This window comes from Populus euphratica, unplaced genomic scaffold (assembly GCF_000495115.2).
Source record: "Populus euphratica unplaced genomic scaffold, PopEup_1.0 scaffold25.1, whole genome shotgun sequence".
In the NCBI taxonomy this organism is placed as follows: Eukaryota; Viridiplantae; Streptophyta; class Magnoliopsida; order Malpighiales; family Salicaceae; genus Populus; species Populus euphratica.
In genome coordinates this window covers 2114513-2133340 of record NW_011499851.1, presented here as the reverse complement: position 1 = coordinate 2133340, position 18828 = coordinate 2114513, and the positions used below count along the sequence as shown (strand labels likewise).

General features: G+C 28.9%; 2 protein-coding genes across 2 annotated transcripts; one reads left to right on the top strand and one right to left on the bottom strand.

The window, feature by feature from the left end:
* Nucleotides 1-3535: 3535 nt before the first annotated feature.
* On the bottom strand, nt 3536-8614 carry LOC105121556 (cinnamoyl-CoA reductase 1-like). The gene is made up of 5 exons (XM_011020242.1): nt 8327-8614; nt 8024-8178; nt 4369-4560; nt 3900-4234; nt 3536-3803 (listed from the first exon to the last, which is right to left on the bottom strand). Exons 1-5 carry the CDS (start codon nt 8460-8462, stop codon nt 3704-3706), a joined length of 918 nt encoding a protein of 305 aa, XP_011018544.1. The 5' UTR covers nt 8463-8614; the 3' UTR covers nt 3536-3703.
* Nucleotides 8615-13745: 5131 nt separating this feature from the next.
* On the top strand, nt 13746-17903 carry LOC105121557 (probable quinone oxidoreductase). Its single transcript, XM_011020243.1, has 5 exons — nt 13746-14155; nt 14615-14756; nt 15830-16056; nt 16558-16815; nt 17292-17903. Exons 1-5 carry the CDS (start codon nt 13865-13867, stop codon nt 17595-17597), a joined length of 1224 nt encoding a protein of 407 aa, XP_011018545.1. The 5' UTR covers nt 13746-13864; the 3' UTR covers nt 17598-17903.
* Nucleotides 17904-18828: the final 925 nt, after the last annotated feature.

Here is an 18828-nt window from a genome sequence, read left to right as displayed (position 1 = left end):
TAATTTAATTTTACATCAAATTTGATCATTATTCTTTTGATTGTTTTTTGAATTACTTTAATAATTTCTTTAGATTTAAATATTTTTTTATTTCATCATTTAACGTTAAATTATTTAAAAAATAAGTTTCTTGGTTGAACACAAGTTTAAAATTTCATAAATTGCCAGTTTAGAAAATTGAACATGAAAGATTGATTAGAGATTATAAGAGAATTTTTTTATCAATTTTCCAACTAGTATGGATTGGTGTAATGCTGTAAAAGCTAAAATAAAGAATAAATACAAATATTATTAAAAGAAAAATTAATGCTAACATTACACAAATGGATTAAAGCTAGACCATTCAACCCCGCACATACAAGGTAGAGAAATGATCAAATGGTGGCTTTTAGAGTGATGTTTAAATCATCTTGACGGCCTTTCCCTTCCAAGATGGCACGTGTTGTGTGCGAACCTTTATTTTAGCATCAACAGCATTTTTTTATCATTGTTTTCTCTCTTTTTCTTTTTTTTATCCCACCTAAACCTCTATATTTTTAAAGCAGTTCTTCAAATTTGTTTTCCTTCAAATTTATACTATGTTTTTATTTATTTATTTTTAATTGAGATAATTTATAAAATTAATTTTTTTAATTTTTTTATTTGTCAGATTTGATCCTTATTTTTTTATTACTATTTGTTCTGTTTTTCTCCCTTTTCTTAATCATATATATTTTTTTAATTTCATTCATCTATATTTTGTTTAATTTTAATTTTACATTAAATGTCATCTTTATTCTTTTGATTGCTATTTGAATTACTTTGGCAAATATTTTTAAATTTATTTTTTTATTTCATCTTTTAATATTAAATTAGTTGAGAAATGAGCTTCTTAATTGAATCCAAGATTAAGATTTCATGGGTTGCAAGTTTAGAAGATTATTTTTTACTAATTTTAAAAATAACACGTACTATCTCATGTTTTTTTTACCATTATTCTTTGTTAGATTTAGCATTTTTAAAAAAGAATTTTTATTTTTTAATTATATTAAATTAATTAATTAAATTAAATTAATTAATTAAATATAAGTATGAGATGTTCACTTCATGATATTTTGTTTGGTTTGATTTTTAGATCATTTCTTGTTTTTTGATATTTTCGTGTAATCTTTCATTGTGATATTATAATCATCTTGGTAAGTATTTTCTGGTTGTGAGGCAATATTCACAATGAAATGATTGAGATTCTCCAACAATTTTTTTTTTCTACTCTCAAGTATGATAGCTCATTTTTTATAGTTATTATTGCAAAAAAAAAATCACTTTATTTATTATCATGCCCTGTTTTTAACCATGTTATTAAATTAACATTTTTTATTGGATTTAGTAAATTGAATCACTCATGTCTCCAATCTTTCTTTCTCACTTTAAAAATATTCGTATCTCCCCAACATTATTTTTTATGTTAGTAAAAAACATTCTTTTTATGTTAGTAAAAATCTAATCAATGTAGCTTAGTAATCAATCTAATGTTATCTATTACCAAAATAATACCCAAAAAGAAATTGAAATTCACGTGCTAGAGTGAATTCAAGTGGATGGCACTGTTCAAAGAGCAATATTGTTTTTTATATTTTATTTTAATTATGAAACTTTATTTCAATGCAATTTCATCCTTACATGTTATATTAATATCATTTTAAATGATTGGAATTGCTTTTATTTACATTCAATAGTGTGTTCAAGGGTTTTAGGAATTTCTAAAACTGAATTAAAAAAGGTATTTTTTTAAATGTAACCAAAGCTTATAGTTGAAAGAATAGGTACTACAGTAAACAAAAAAACAAAACAACAAAGCCTTTTTTAAATTGACATGAAAAAATTTGGTATGATCCTTGAGTTTCATTTCACATACCAATTTGTCCTTATTGTTCTTGAATTTTATCTGTTAATCATAAATTTCATTTTTTTTTCATATTTTTTTTCATAAAAGCTAAGATAAGAGAGTGAAAGTTGTTAGAAAATGAAAAGATAGAGAAAGCTTTTAAATGGAAAAATTCTAGCCACCAATAACAATAATTTTTATATCTATAAATTTCTATTTCATAAAGAAACTCAATGGAGAGACTTTCTAACTTTAATGATACCACAAAAAGTAAACTATCGCTCGATAAAGTTTTTAATTTGATTTGCCTTTAATAAGAAATAAATATTAATTTTTCAATTGAAGTGAAAAGATTTTATAGGAAAATAGAATAAAATATAAAGTTATTTGGAATAAAAACTTAATAAGTGAACTTATTAGTCTAACAAAAATATTATAAAATTTATTGGTCATCTATTTTTTTTTTAAATAAACATATTTTTACGTTTTTTTCCTCTCTCGTGTGGATTAATGAGAGATGGAGAGATCGCTACAACTTCGGGATAAAATTAGTAAATAAAACAAATGGACAAACTAGACGATATAAGCTTTGGAAATTAAAATTCTCTTAAGAGTTATATTTATTTGTTTCGACTGGACACCTCTTGGGTTTAGAACTGCTTTAGAAGAGGATAAATATAATGTGAATGTGCGAGTGCTCTCCTCCTTAGTCCTTGCTTTATTTAATTTCTTAATTTTAAATACAATATACATGTTTGGGAGAAAGGATATATAATTTCCCTCGTGAGATGCATCAAGAACTCCAGAGCAAAGCACAGTGAGATGGATTGCAGAAATCAAATATCATTGCCTTTCAATAAGAGTTTGATGCGTGCTTGGTGTACATCTTATCACAATTGATTTTAATCAATCCCATACTATCCACTCCTCCTCGCTATATATGTATATGATCAAGCCATCATTATAGCTGGCTTAACACTTAGAGTGTATTTGTTTTTGTGTTAAAATTTAAAAAAAGTTAATTTTTAAAATTATTTTTTTATTATGGTATGTTTGATTTCAATAAATTTTTAATAAAACTATAATTGAAAATGTTTCTTAAGAAACAATAAATTATTAGTGTTTATTTAAAATTGTGGTTGAAGTTAATGATGTATGTTAAATTACTATAAAAGACAACTAATTTATTTATTAATTTGCATTATATTTAAACATACATTTACTTAAGATAAATTAAAAAGAGGAAAAAATATTTTTTATTATATTTAAATATATATTGTCATAAGATAAATTAAAAATAGGATGTGATTGATTTACAAAGGTTGAGAAATATTTTGCAATGTAAACTGGCTAGAATGTGTTGAACCGTTGTATTATAATTTTTAAAATTTTAAAATGTTAATTTCAAACTTTATTTAGTTATAAGATTTGTTAAACGGTGTGTGTGTAAAGCTTCTGTTCTTGAACTGGAATTGGAATTGGGGAGCATTTGAATCTGGTGTGGAAAAGCAGGTTGATGATGCTTCTTGTTAACTTGTGATGTAAACATAAAAAGTACATGGCCCTATCATTTCAATACTTCATTTTATTATATTATCAAATAAATATTTATTGTAGTTTGTCTAAAACACAAAAACAACCACATAATCAAACAAACACTGTTTTAGTGGCTACTCATGTTAATTTCTCCCACTTATTAAGATGTGAAAAGAACTATATATACACAGTTGCATGACCCATGAAGCCGGTCGACGTCAATACAACAACGTTTTAATACAGTACTTGCAAGTGTGGTGAGCTGCCTCCATCACCGATCAGCAATTTCAGACAAGGTTCCCATCAATCCACAAGCTGGGGACCGCTCTCAAAACCAACCATCAATTCGTTCAATTTCTTGTTGCTTATCCTTTGTTGAATGATCTTCACGTCCTGGTCAGAGCTGTAACAAAGCGATTAAGGAGGTTGTATTGAACAATCAACGATGTTGAACATTAGTCATTTGATTTATTAGTCTACGTGTTAGGCACTAGCTAACCTCTGAGGGAGTGAAGGTGCGGAAGGAGTTAACATGGAAGCAAGCTCGATAGCATCCTCGTGCCGATTAACAACATGATTGAAGCATAGATAGCGTCCATACGATGACACATCTTCATAGATGCATATGTGGGCATCCACCAGGAAATTTAGGTCAACAGTCACAAAAACCCCATCTTCATACAATTCTGCTGCTCCTGTCAAATATGGGTTCTTGATGGAAAGTTCAGGACTCACCAGCAAGCCTGCATTGACAGATACCATATTCACTCCTCTGTCCATTGCCAACGCCCAAGTTGTCTTCTCTGCTAGTGTTTTTGATAGGGCATGCCATAACTGTCCGAGAATTCATTCCAATCATAACATCATCATATAATAATAATAATAATAATATAAAAAAATTGCTCGTAATTAATAGCACTGGAATTGATCAAGCATATATATTCAGATAAAAAAGAAGAAGGCTGTACCTTAAATTTACGACAGAAATTGATATCACTCCAGTGTCTCTCATCAAGGTCTGCTATCTCGGATTTGCGATCATCTCTCCAAATAACAGCTGTTGCCGAGGATGTGAACACAACCTTGTCAATTGTGTCAGTTTGTGCACATGCTTCCAGAACATTGTGTGCTGCTCTCACCTCCACTTCTGTCATGGATTCCTGCACCCATCCAATGGCCCCCAGTTTGTCAAATGGGACAAAATTTGAACGCCTACTTTTCTCCCAATAACCCCAAATTCGGAAGAGGAAAAAAAGAGAGAGAGAGAGACACTGACAGAAAGGAAAGAGCACTGTAATTATTTTTTAAAGAATGTTTGAGAATTTAATAGTGTTTTTTTAAAAGTATTTTTTATTAAAAAAGTTTTAATTTTTAAAAATTATTTTTAATATTAATATATTAAAAAAAAATTAAAAAAATAAAATTTTTAGAAATGTTGTTTATAACTTAATTCTAAAATATCTTCAAACCCAATTAACTATTTATCTTAAAAAATATTTTTTATTTCAATTTAATTTTTTTAGGTGTTTTCATATTATTCTAATATATTAATATTAAAAATAAATTTTATTAAATAAAAAAAATTATTTTAAAATAATTTCAAACAAAAAAACATTTTAAAAACAGCCGCTACCCCCCTTTTTTACTCCTCTGAAACTTTTTCTTGCACAAGTTTATGCTTCTACGGTTCGACATAAACTGTGAAAACTGAAAAGCAACTTCGATGAATTTTCTTTCTTTCTTTTTTTAAGACAGAGAGAGAGCGAAGAAAGTATCCGATAATCCGAATACTTTCTCATCATGGCAGATACGGCGTCTTATTATCACTAGTCAACTGTAAGAACCAAAGTCTGTTCCTTTGCTAATAATGAGACGAGACCCTTCACCGTAATGGGCGTAATTAAATCCACTCGACAACTCTTTAGTGAACTAAAATAAATAAAAGAAAGCAAGACCACGTGATCAATCCTTGTGTGTGTACTTATTAAATCGGAATGGCATGGGAGGTAAGTATTTTAAAAAGGATGAACAATTCATTTCATGTGAGTATAGCATATTTTATTATGATAACTCTTCTTCTTTAAAAAAAAAAAACAATTCAAATCATATTCAATAAATAATAAATAACAAAAAAGAAGGGCGCAAATAAAATGGATTGATTACATGCATAAGCGACAACAAGTTTTAAGATTTTTTTTTTAATTTTTGGAATTGATTGGTAGACTCGAGGCCTCGAGCAAGCGAAACTTTGAATATATATATATATATATATAAAACAAATTTCTTGCTTTTAGTATGTTATGCATACAAGAGTAGGCCGCTAGTCACTTTCAAAGAAGCAGGGGAGGCCGTGATCGATGTTAACAACTTTATGGCTACACTAGTACTAGTACTGAAAGCTGTCCACGATGTTTTTTCAAGCTACTTGTGACAAAATCAAGGATGTAACAAATATATTTTTTTACGCGAGGAGAGTATACAATATAAATTTAAATTATAAGTTTAAGAAATTATAAAATCATAAATAAATTTTTTTTTATTAATTATATATTAATAATTTCAATATAACATAATTAGAATAAAATAAAATAAATAATAAAAAATTCAAACATTTTTATTTTATTTACATATTCCTTTATTTTTTAAATAAATCAACTCACTCACTTCATCATTTACAATAAATAATTCCTTTAATAAATCATTTAACATTAATTATTCTAAAAGTCGGGTGTGTTAATTTATAATTTTTATTCTATATATTTGCTAGCTAAAATAGAGTAATATATTAATTGATATGTTAATAATTTATATAAAAAATTATGAAGAATAAATAAGTATTTTAATATTACAAAAATAAAATCCACAAATAACTTATGTCATTAAAAAAGTTAAAAAAATTATAGTCAAAACCAAATCCTTGATTATCAAATTATATAAGTTTTGCAAGATATAAATTTAAAATAATAAAAATATTAAAAGTAATATATAATTTTTTAATTTTTTAACTCATAAAATCGGTATAATTTTACCAATTTTATTGAGTTTAAATTAACAGGTAAAATTATAAGATTTTAATAGTTAATTTTTTTTTTCGGACAATATTGAACAAAACAACTAGAGCTAAATAGATCACAAAACGGTAGCCTGATTATTATTCAACTTCCAATTATAAATATCTAGACGTCTATTTTATGAGCTAGCTAGTGTGTGATGTCAAATTAAAGTTGAAAATTTACATGCAATGATGCAGCTCCCATATTAATTACTCTGCGTAAACGAAGGGTGCAGGCGTGTAGCATTAGTTTTCATTCAAAGTCCATGATTTTAGAGCTTTGCGACTGTAAAAGAGTTCTTCTCAGCTCGCCAACACTTCTCTCTCGTCGTCAAATTACTTGAATTGCAAAGTTTCTTGTGCTACGTGGAAAAAGAGAAATTATTGGAAATATTCAAAATTGTATTCCTTTCTACACAAACATAAGATTTTATGATTGTGAAAATTATTCATATTATTTTTTTTTTTGTAAAAAAAGATAAATATAACTCAGATGAGATAATTCTCTTTTAAGAGAATATAGGACAATTCATATGGATAATATCCTGGGTTAAATTTATATGGAGTCTTGTAATATGATGTTTTAACTTGGATTAAAATTTTAAAAATTTTAAAGAAATTTAGAAATTCAATAAAAAATCATAATTTAACTAATTTTATATTGTTGAGTGTAATTTTCAATCCAACTATCAGATTGAACTGAAATTTCATGAGGAATCTTAAAATATATTAAATAAAATATAATTAAAATTTTAAAATGAATAGAACTTGGTAGTGCTAATAAAAAACAATTAAATAAAAGCAAAACGATTCCATAAAAATAAAATGGTTATTTGTTATTAAAAAATAAAACAAATTAATTATTTTTTCTTTTTGTATATGGTCGATTTGGTAAAAGCAGAATAGAAAAAGAAAGAAAAGAAAAGGCAAGAAAAAAAAAGAGCAAAGTAAGAGAAAAATATAAAAAAACCTAAGAAAAAAATTAAAATAAAAAAGCGAGAATATAACCTTGTAAACTTACAACTTCCAACTTATAAAATACTAATCTAAAAAAGATTAAGTGAAAGAAGAAGAAATTAAGATATGAAAAAATTTTTAATTATTTTATTTTTCAGTCGATATGAGATTGTCATTTTATCTCAATTGAAAAATTATTACAATATCGATTTAGATTCGATTATAGATATATTATAACCCATAAAATATCGAATAATATAACTTTAATAGTGAGTTTATTTTTATTTTTATTTTAAAATTATATATTTTTAATATTTTAATAGTATATTTGAATTAAAACTTTACTATTAACTCCAAAAATTTATATATATAAATTTATCTTAAATTATATATATATATTTATTTAATATTCCAGCCAGAAAAAATTTCTAGCTCAGCTTTTAAGTTCATGGTACTTTTTTTCACAGGACAGCGTGTAGTGCCTTGTGCTGTTTTTTCTAGTTTATTATTAGTTCAAGCTGCCATGTTGATCTATGCCATAGCTGGAGATCGCATGAAAGCTAAAGTGCAATTAAATTTACTTCTAACACATGAAAAGTAAAAAAAGAACTCACATCATAAGTGGGCTGGTCTACTGGAGGCTCAAAGGTATAAAACAAACCAGAACAACTTCTCAATGCATCGATTATGCTCTTATAGTCAAAAGGGTCTGCATAGAAAATCTTCAGCTTCTTGTTTTCACAAGATAGACCGTTGAGTTGCAACTCACCTTATTGAAAATATCCAAAACAATTATGAATTTAGTCCACGCATGCAAAAGGAAGAGGAAAAGGGAAGGAAGGAAGGAAAGAAGGACGTAGGGCCGCCAGTAATAAAAGGTAAGAAAAAAAATAAAACGAGAAGAAAGTAAGCATTACAATTACGGTTTTGAACTGCAGCATGAACCATGTAGCCTCTTTGGAGGAGCCTTTGAACCAAGCTCAAGCCAAGGCTGCCTGAAGCATCCATTACACAAACTGTGTTTGAAATAGGATTGAAAGAAGCTGGTGCCATTTAAGATGGAAGAGAGAAAGGTGAGTACCCTTTTTGATTAATTTTGGAGAGTTGTACTGTGTTTTGTGCTGTAGGGAGCCGAGTTTGGAAATGGTGATTCTCTTTGATTGTCTGAACTCTTGGGGCAGAGGGAGTTGGACTGGGACGTAGGTGTGTGTGTGCGCGCGCGCGCCTATATATATGAAGAACGGTGACTAGAATTCAAGGAGCTTGGTTATTGTAGATGGTTGGCAGGTGGTTGTTAGTCTATTAGAGAGAGCAAATCTCAATATTTTTTAGAGGGTGACACCTAGCGAATGGAGTTTGGTGAGCAACGTGTGTGGCTGGTTCCACGCCCTAATAATCACAAGAGGTGCGTAGGCAGAGCTACTCGTCACAGGAAGAATGAAGACAATAAGAGTGCTTTTTTGAAACCCAACTTGACGGTTTGGACATTTTAATGAAACCAATTTATTTTAAATTCTAAGACAGGATTGCGTCAAAGATGGTCAACGAATGTGAGAGCAAAGCAGAGCCGGGCATCTTTTTGCCTTCTGCCGAATCAAACCAATTTCAATTTCTTGTATGGGACTCTCTTATCATCATCGATTATCTCATCAATATTTTCGATAACAACATATAAAACATTATTAGGTTTTAATACACATTTTTTATAACCTTAACCATAATGATTTAACAATACACAACAAAGAAACACTAGGAATTGTTGAGTTGTTACCTCAACCGTGAAGTGAATAGTAACAAGATTTGCTATAAGTTAAAATCACTTTAAAAACTCAAAAAATTTATTATAAGTTAAAACCTCCAAAGATTAAAAATACTATAATTATAGGGAGATACCCAAAATATTTAATTTATATTCATCTAAGTTTCACTTACCAAAAAATTATTACAACTCTTTACATAGAAAAAACTAAATTATCTTATTAATATTGAATAGAAAAAAAATATAAAAACAATATTCCTTTCAAATAGGAGAATTAGATAAGCCTAATAATAATTAATAGGAAAATATAAAGAATAAAAAATCAACCACATTTTCACCATCTAAAAATCTAATCCTGGTGTTAATTAATTCATTTTACAAAGAGAAATTCAATGAAAGTTGTTAAACATAAAAATGTTTTAAGAAATGCCTCAAGTTTATTCATGATGAAACTATAAGCACACAATAAACTTGTAAATATAAATATCATGAAAATCATCCTATCAAAGACTAAAAAGTTATAGTAAACATACATTTAAAGAAGCATGAGAGATTGAAAAAAAACTAATTCCTAGCATGCATACTAAAAAAATAGAATTAAATGGAAGAAAAGAAAAATGCTTATTTATTGAAACACTTTAAAATTAATGAAGTTTTGTCATTGTCATTGTCAGTAATAAATCATTTATTTTTAAAATTTTATTATTATTCTTTTGTTACAAGTGATATTTGCAATAAACCTCTTAAAATTTCAATAATAACACCTTAGCTTATATGTATTTCTAAATAAGATATTTAAATCAAAGAATATGTTACTTAGGTATTTCTCAACGAGATAAACCTAAAATCTATATTTGAAACGAAAATCAAAGCATAAAAAGAGAAAAAAAACACTAAAAATGAGGTATGGAAAAGTGTGTAAAAATTTAGAAAAAATATGTGTTAAACTCTACGTTAATATCCTTTTTTTATAGTGAATTTTATAAACTAAAAGGTTAAAAAATAATCAGAATAAATTCCTTTAGTTATCAATCTTTGATAAGTCAATATAAATTTTAATTTGAACATAGTGACCATAAATTTAAATTTTTAATCAAAAAAATATTCAAATTCATAGAAAATGCTTCTAGAAAAGACTATTAACATTAATTGGCTGGACTAAACAAAATAATAAGCTCAAAGAAATAATTCTTCATTGATTATGCTAGAGTTTAAATTTTAATTGGTAATCTTTTTTTTATAATTTGAAATATTATTTTACAATAAATCTAAAGTCGAAGCTGAAGTTAGGCTAGACAAATTGAGCAAGCTAATACATGTGAATTCTAGACTTAAAGTTTACTTTACTTATGACTTTTTTTAAAAAAAAGTTTGGATATTATTTGAGTCCAATTTAACTTTTTAATTTTTAATTTTATAAACACAAACAAAGTTTTGCTTTTTTTCATACGAGAAATAGAATTATTTTAGAAAGTTTTTGAATTTCATCAAAATATATCAACTAAAAAGTATTTAAAATTAATTTTTTATTCACTCACAAATTACTTAAATCATCCTTATATTTTATTTTAAAAAATTATATTAAAGATTAAATTCTAATAAATTTTAATTCAAAAAAATAAATAAACCTCACTTTTAATTTAACTTTAAATATATTCATTAACCATATTTTAATAAATTTTCCAACATCAAAGCGGACCCTTAAAGAGGGGAGCTGGACGAGACAACGATAATTAACAAAGTAATTTTACACATGAAAAAAATACATAAAAGGAAACATGAAAAGCCAAATTCCACCAGTACGGCTTGTTCCTCAACCATCACCGATGATCAACATCCTATCGCCACCGCCCAAATATCAAAGAACGGCCATGAAAACCATCCAATTAAAACCCCTTTGATAGTCTGATCGCTGCCAAAACTACCATTCAATTCTCAAGAACCAGATTGCATACTGCATAGTCTCTACATCCAATTAAGTATTTGTATTTAGTGTATGAAATTGAGCCAATTTACTTAAATGGACGCTTATAATACGGAATCATAATAAATTTATTTTCACTTTCCCTTCTACACAGTCATACGGTTGAAAATTTAATTTGATTTGACAAATTTTGAAAATGAAAACCAACTTATCTAATAATTCATAATCAATTTTCAGGACAAATTTAGCTTGTTTGGTGCTGAGGATGGAAGGCAGATATAAATCATTTTCAAAATGGATGAAATCTTTTATTTGATACTATCTGTGAATGGATAAATGGCATGGAGATATTAATTATTAATTAAATTTAAATTTAACAACTAAAAGGGATAAGGAAAACATTATTCCCCTCCTCACCGTAAGACTCTGGATTTGAATAGTTTTTTTTTTTTTTGCTTTGTTAGTTAATTTTTTCTTTTAATTTTATCATTTAATATTATATTAATTAAGATCATTTATTTTTTATAAAATTATCACAATATTAAATTAATGCTTAATTTTACAAAATATTAGAAATTAAAAGATTAAAATTGAAAGAAAAAAAGACAATCTTTTTCTTTTTTTAAAAGCATTGTGATGTCAGTGTTTTTATTGGGAGAATTTTGTCCTGATATATTTTTCAATTTCTTTCTTGATCAATTTAGTTTGACAATGAAATGTTTTAGTTTAAAATGTTATTTTGTTTATATTTTAGTTTTTGAGTTTGAAAAGAGAGAATTACATAAAAACAATGAATAATTGAGAAAGACATTGGTTAGTTGGATTCAATTGAAAACAATTTTTAAATTTGATGTCAAAGTGTTTCTATTAATATATTGCATGATTTTTTTTGCTGCCTCTCTAATAACACAGAATACTAGGATGTGAAAGACGCATCGCTACTTCTTCTCTTTCTTTTTTTTCAAAAAAAAAAAAAAAACTAAATGAAATACACATCTTTCATCCATTATGAAGAAGAAATAAAAAATGCTCAAGCACATGGGTTTAGACCGTAAACCCACGCATTTGGGATTATTTTTAATTGATAGGCGTGTTGTGCCTTCTAGGTTGGCATATTTGGCCATTTTTTCAATAATTTATATTTAATTTTTTAGAAATTAGATTATATATACACACACATTAAGAATGTATTCTATATATTATTTTATTAAATTTCATTTAACTTTTGCTTTGCTTTTAAATACAATTATAGCAAATTATTTTTTATAATATTAGCAAGTGTTTTTTTTTACATCCCATCATAATCAAATTTTAAATTTAATTTCTTTAATTTATTGGAATTTTTTATTTTTATTATATATTATTAAATAAAAAATAGTTTTAGATAAACAAACTTATTAAACCTAGTTGAGTTAATTGATGGGTTGATAAAAATCGATTTATCATATCACTATTTTAATATTAAAAAAAAATATTTTAAAATATTTTTAAGCCAAATAAAGTTTTTATCAATCTTTCAAATTGTTTTTTGACTTGCCAAATCAATTAAATTATATTAAGTTAATTTTTATATAATTTAATTTAAAACTCCGATTAAATAAAAATTTAAATTAGAAAATTTTAAAATTAGTTAGCTAAGCGAGTTTAATGATGCTTCTAAAAAGTTTACAATGAAAATATTATATTTTTTTTATTCTTATGTTTTTTAATACATTCTAATTATTAGGGTTTTTTTTAGAACTAAAATTTACTTGGGAATAATGATGGCAGGTTGTATAACAAATATTATGGTGATTTTTTTATTATAAAAAACGAGCATGTTAATGAGACAAGGGTTTTATTTTAATAAATATTTTTTAATTCTTATTTTAAATCATCTAGATTATTTTGTGTTCTGAATAATTTTAGTTTTTATTAAACAAATATCATAGAAAAAATTTTAATTTTTTTTTTGTTTAAATTGAAGATACTAATAAGAAAAGAAAGAGTTTTCCTAGTCAATTATTTATTTTCAATAGAATTTAAATTATAATTCTTCTTATAAAGATATTCATTCTTTTGATAAAGATATTAGTGTGATATAATTAAGTTAAAAAATAAAAATTTCATGCAGCTTATCATAAAATATTTTTACGTACACATGTTTCTCAACTTCGCATTTTAGTTTTTAGTTGGTGATAATATTTCTTTTTAATATTTATTAGATTATATAATTTTTAATTTATTTTATTAAGTGTATGTATCAGATTTTAAGTTAATTATGAAGATTTTTTTGTTGGAAAAATACTTTAGCAGAGCTTGGACTTTATATTACAAAAATTTGATTCTATTTGTGGTGTAGCACATGGTAATTACCTAGTATTATCTAAAATTTGATTCTAAAATTGATCATATTCAAAGAGTAATATTGATGAAATAAAAAACTTTTAAGATTTAATATGAGATGATATTAAGGTTTATATTTTCTTAATAAATTTATTTTATTTGTTTCTATATTTTAATTTATTTCAAATTAACATATTTTTAATATTTTTAATTATTTTAATATACTGATATTAAAAAATAATTTTTTAAAAATAAAAAAATATTATTAATATATATTTTAATATAAAAAATTATTTAAAAAATAACTAAAACCACTAAAATAAATAGTCGAAAAGCAGATTGCTAAGAGTTTAAAGATGATGCCATCGATTGTGAATTTCGGTAAAGTTCGGACGTACTTTCTTTTTATAATACAAACACTGGGGAGATGAGAGATGAGAAAAAGAGATGATATTAACCCTCGATTTTCCAGCAAGAACAGAGACCGCGCTTACCATTGTTGCTGCTAACAGTTTAAAAACACAGTTATTTCCAGAGTGTTGTCATCATCCAAATCCAAGGTTAGCATTCTTTCAGAATCAGAATTGGAGTACTAACAAGAGAAGTTATCGAACCCACCACTTCTTTTATCCATTTCCTACACTCACAAGCCCAAGAAATCCACCCGTAAGAGCAACTACTGCAACTGCAACAAAAATGGTGAAGGCTATTAGGGTTCATGAGCTAGGTGGACCAGAGGTATATATGTCTTTCCTTCTCTCATTTTTATTTGAGATAATGATTACAATAATGCCATCTTAATCATTGATTAGTTTTTTTTTATTGATCAGACTGTGCTAACCCTCTTGCAGTTATTGAATTAGGGTTGTTGTTGAATTTTTGCTCTTGCTCTGATGATGTGGATCATCTATATATCTTCTTGGTCTTGGATCAATAAAATAATTTATTTATCTCATTTGTTGGTAATTGGTTCAGTGTGTTTTTGACTAAAAGAGAGATTTTTCTTTTTGAAGTTTGCCTTAATGTAAGTTTTGTAAGTCATTTTGCTTGCGATTTCACCTATTTATGATTAGAGTGTTCTTGTAAATATAAATTCCTTTTATTTTGGAATCTTGTTTTTGAGAGACTTCGCTGTTCTGTCTCTGTTTATCTTATTCATTTCAGACTTACTAAATGCTTGCGTATTAACTATGACAGGTCCTGAAATGGGAGGATGTTGAGATAGGAGAGCCAGGTGAGGGTGAGATACGTGTTAAGAACAAGGCAATTGGGCTTAACTTTATCGATGTGTACTTCCGGAAAGGAGTTTATGCGGCTTCAACGATGCCCTTCATCCCAGGTTATGTTTCAACTTTCGCCCTATCTCACTTGGTCCAACTATAATACTGATCATGTTTCTTGCAAGGTGGATTCTACACGCAAACCATGTGCAATTACTGAGTTGTTTGCCCATTCTGATATGTTGTTATTCATGTATTTCTTGAGTTAAGTTTACTTTAAAATGTTAGTCAAGGCATGCGTGTGTGGATACTGTTGGCTATTTTTTGCCAAAATGTCCTCTTTCATCCTCTATTACATAATAAGATGAACCTGTTCTCCTCTAATGAAGGTTTTTATGGTCTAATTTTGTTTCATAGCAAATAATTACCTTAGAAAGGCAAAAGTCCAACTCCAACTCCAACATTTTTTCCTTTTGTAGAAATTAACCATCAAAGCCATCAGCTATGCCCAGAGAAGTGAAGCGTTGTCATCCTGGGCATAGCTTTAGATCTGCTAGTGAGATCGGTGACCAACCCGAAGTCATGTGACTTTTTAGACCATGGAAAATCACTCTGAAACTGATGTTAAACTGCTCGGGATTTGAAACTGTGATGAGAACACATTCTGAACCAGCATGTTCTTCCCTTCACATGATTGCGGAGCCTGATATTAGTTGGAAATAAAGCATCATATGAATCATCTTTGGTTGCTATCGTGGAAAAACGAAAACCAACTTGTCTAAAAGATTAATAACTGGAACTTTCGTCTTTTTAGTTGTTACTGACTTTTGAACTACAAATCTTGAGAATACTCTCCCTCTTGCTCTATCTCTTGATGTTCAATTCACACATGAGATGAAAAAGTAGGATAACTTTAGTGGGTTTTAAGAAGAGAAGAGTGCATCCATCATAATTAGGTGAGACAGCAACATTCAAAATTTAGAAGAATAGAATATATATTTTATTAGTTCACTATTTTTTATGAGTTTCTGGTAGAATTGTGCTCCTTTTCTCATTAAGATGTACAAATATTTTTATCTGTTAGTGTAGAAGCACCTTGTCTATTTTTTTCTGTTTACCAGTCAGTGTTGGAATGTGAGACCATTGAAAGATCCTTGCTCATGAGAGTGTTAAAATTTGTTCTTTATTCCAGGTAGGGAGGCTGTTGGAGAGGTGCTTGCTGTTGGCCCTGGACTTACTGGTAGGAAAGTTGGAGATATTGTAGCTTATGCTGGCGATCCTATGGGCTCATATGCAGAAGAACAGATCCTTCCTGCAAACAAAGTTGTGTCTGTTCCTGAATCCATTAGTCCTGTTGTTGCAGCATCTGTCATGCTTAAGGGCATGACCACTCAGTTTCTACTACGCCGTTGCTTCAAGGTGAGTTATATACCTGGTGGCATTTGGATTTCAACAATCTCCTAAATTACACTTCTATCCACCTTGTTCTCTAAATGAGTGAAATGTGTGAATGCATAGTTAAACAATTAATTCCATAAATCTCTCTGTTCCCCCATCCGTTAGTCTTTTTATTGCAGCATCCGTCATGCTCAAGGGCATGACCGCTCATTTTCTACTATGCTGTTGCTTCAACATGAGTTATATGCCTTGCTAGCCTATGTACTTAACAATCTTTTTGACACATGAACAATACCAATCTATGTTTAATGAACTTATTCCATAAATCTCTCCCTTGTGCCCCCCCTCCCCACTTTTTTTTTCCAAGCTACTTTTTAGTTTTGGTTGCATAGAACTATTTCAACTTGCCACTTTGCCACTTTGCCACTTTGTGAAGATGTATTCTGTTCTGAATTTTGTGGATCAGCTCATTTCTTCTAAGCTTTCAGAGATGCATAATATTCAATGGTATCTGTGATACAGGTTGAATCTGGGCACACAATCCTTGTTCATGCAGCGGCTGGTGGTGTTGGGTCTCTATTATGTCAATGGGCAAATGCCCTTGGTGCCACTGTTATTGGAACTGTCTCGACCAAGGAGAAGGCTGCACAAGCCAAGGAAGATGGTTGTCAGCATGTTATACTTTATCAAGAAGAGGATTTTGTTGCTCGTGTAAATGAGATAACATCATGCAACGGGGTTGACGTGGTCTATGATTCTGTGGGAAAGGATACCTTTCAGGTAATGACTACTCTGCTAGGGTTTTATGTGAAGGCAGTAATTTGATTTTAACTCTCTACATTCAAGCGTCAATTGGACATAGTTAGCGAGGTTCAATTTTTATGAGTTTGTGCTAATACAGGGTTTTGAGTGTCAGCAGAAGCCCTTGCAAGAGTTGATGGGAGCACTCCTTTAGCAGGAGGAATCTTGTATTAGATTCAAACCCTCACTTTGTTAAAAATTCTACTAGTGCTGGAAAAATAAAAAGTTAAAGAGAACAAATATCAACCTGAAGGACTGCACTTCTTTTTTGATTAGGAATGTCACCAAAGTTCGAATGAGTATTTTCCATTTCTAGTTTTGACCTCCCAGAACTGGGTTTTTGATTCAGCAATATTTCAAAAAGTCTGGTCTGCAAGCTTAATTCATGAATAGACAACCTGCAATTTGGCTATTGGTTTTTTAAAAGTTTCTTATGAGAAAGTGGTCATATTCAGGGATCATTGGCATGCTTAAAGACTCGTGGTTACATGGTGAGTTTTGGGCAGTCATCAGGTACGCCAGATCCAGTTCCTCTGTCTGCACTTGCACCAAAATCACTGTTCTTGACGAGGCCTTCAATGATGCATTACAATCAAACACGCGATGAGCTGCTAGGAGCTGCTGGAGAGTTATTTTCTGTCCTGGCATCGGGTGTTCTAAGGGTCCGTGTAAATCACACGTACCCTTTATCTCAGGCAGCACAGGCACATGCAGACATTGAGAGTCGAAAAACAACCGGGTCAGTTGTATTGATACCCTAAGGCCATGAGCAGGCAGTGTCTAGAATAAAGAGCATCGCTCCATCCCCTGGATGGTCACATTTGTGTTTTGTTGCTCCCTGAATCTTTTTTATACGAGTATTACAAGTAATGTTTTTTCCATTTTAAATGAATCTACAAGGAAAGCTCGTGCATGTTTTTTCTTGCTGAGTGTGCTATGAGCTTGTTAATTAATTACCCAGGAAATATTTTCAAATTTCTCATTACAGGACTCCATCGCATTGAACTGTTAATATGTCAATGTACCTCTTTCTCGATGAGAAATAGGATAATGTGTCGTTTGTGTCACGTCTAATTCGTGTAGCTGCCAACATGGATCGTAGTTTAGCATTTCCCTGAAAAGAAATAAAAACAGTATGCGGCTAAGTTAAGCTCCTTCATTCATAAGCTTGATGAAACCTTTTACCCCTCACATCTTTTGCTGGAGATGCATCCTGGAACAAAACACAATGGTATAAGCTCACACTACTTTCTTATTATTGCACGTGAAACTCACACATTAGTGAATGGTAAATACAGAAGTCGATAAGAAGAGGGTCGGTCTCCTCTTTTCTAAATTGAAATAAGTCAGCACTGGTGCAGCTATTCCTAAGGTCTCGCTTGATAGCAAGGTGTTGATGCCAGTACTATCAAATATCAATGGTGGATTTTATAGCTTTCATGAACTCAACTTCTAAACTTGAGGATTTGAGATTCTCGGCTTAAACCAAGCATGAGAACTGAAGCAAATATAATTTATTTGGTGCATTCTTTTTTAGCGTCCCGAATAGGATGCCCGTGCATTATCTGTCTCTTTTTTTTCACAAGAAAGAAGCTCTAATTCTAATCCCATCCGTCGTTTCAATCTTGGTTTTTTATATAAATTATTGAGCACTCTTCATGTATTGCTTCAAGCTCGCACAAAAGACCCACTATGTTAACCCTCTATGGAGTCGACAGAATTCGTTTAAAGTTGAAGGAAAATATATAGAAAAATCATAAAGGTCAAAAAGGGTCGGTCTCCTGGGTGCAGGTGGGTCAATGTGCCTGGATCATTAGAAGCAAGGTTAGGCTGGGAAAATAAAAAGGTGTTCGAGAATGGAAGGATTATTTTTAAAAATATTTTTTATTTAAAAATTTATAAAATTATTTTTTAATATTAACAGGTTAAGATATCTAAAAATAGTAAAAAAATTAATTTTTTAAAAATATTTTTTATTTAAAAATTTATAAA

Bases quoted from the DNA above. Each gene is read 5' to 3' on its own strand.
- LOC105121556 (XM_011020242.1), bottom strand. From the start codon at position 8,462: ATGGCACCAGCTTCTTTCAATCCTATTTCAAACACAGTTTGTGTAATG. The intron at 8,179-8,326 runs GTAATGCTTACT...ATTTTCAATAAG, and splicing joins TGCAGTTCAAAACCGTAATT to GTGAGTTGCAACTCAACGGT. The intron at 4,561-8,023 runs GTGAGTTCTTTT...GGATGGGTGCAG, and splicing joins TAGACCAGCCCACTTATGAT to GAATCCATGACAGAAGTGGA.
- LOC105121557 (XM_011020243.1), top strand. From the start codon at position 13,865: ATGATATTAACCCTCGATTTTCCAGCAAGAACAGAGACCGCGCTTACC. The intron at 14,156-14,614 runs GTATATATGTCT...TAACTATGACAG, and splicing joins ATGAGCTAGGTGGACCAGAG to GTCCTGAAATGGGAGGATGT. The intron at 16,057-16,557 runs GTGAGTTATATA...TCTGTGATACAG, and splicing joins TACTACGCCGTTGCTTCAAG to GTTGAATCTGGGCACACAAT.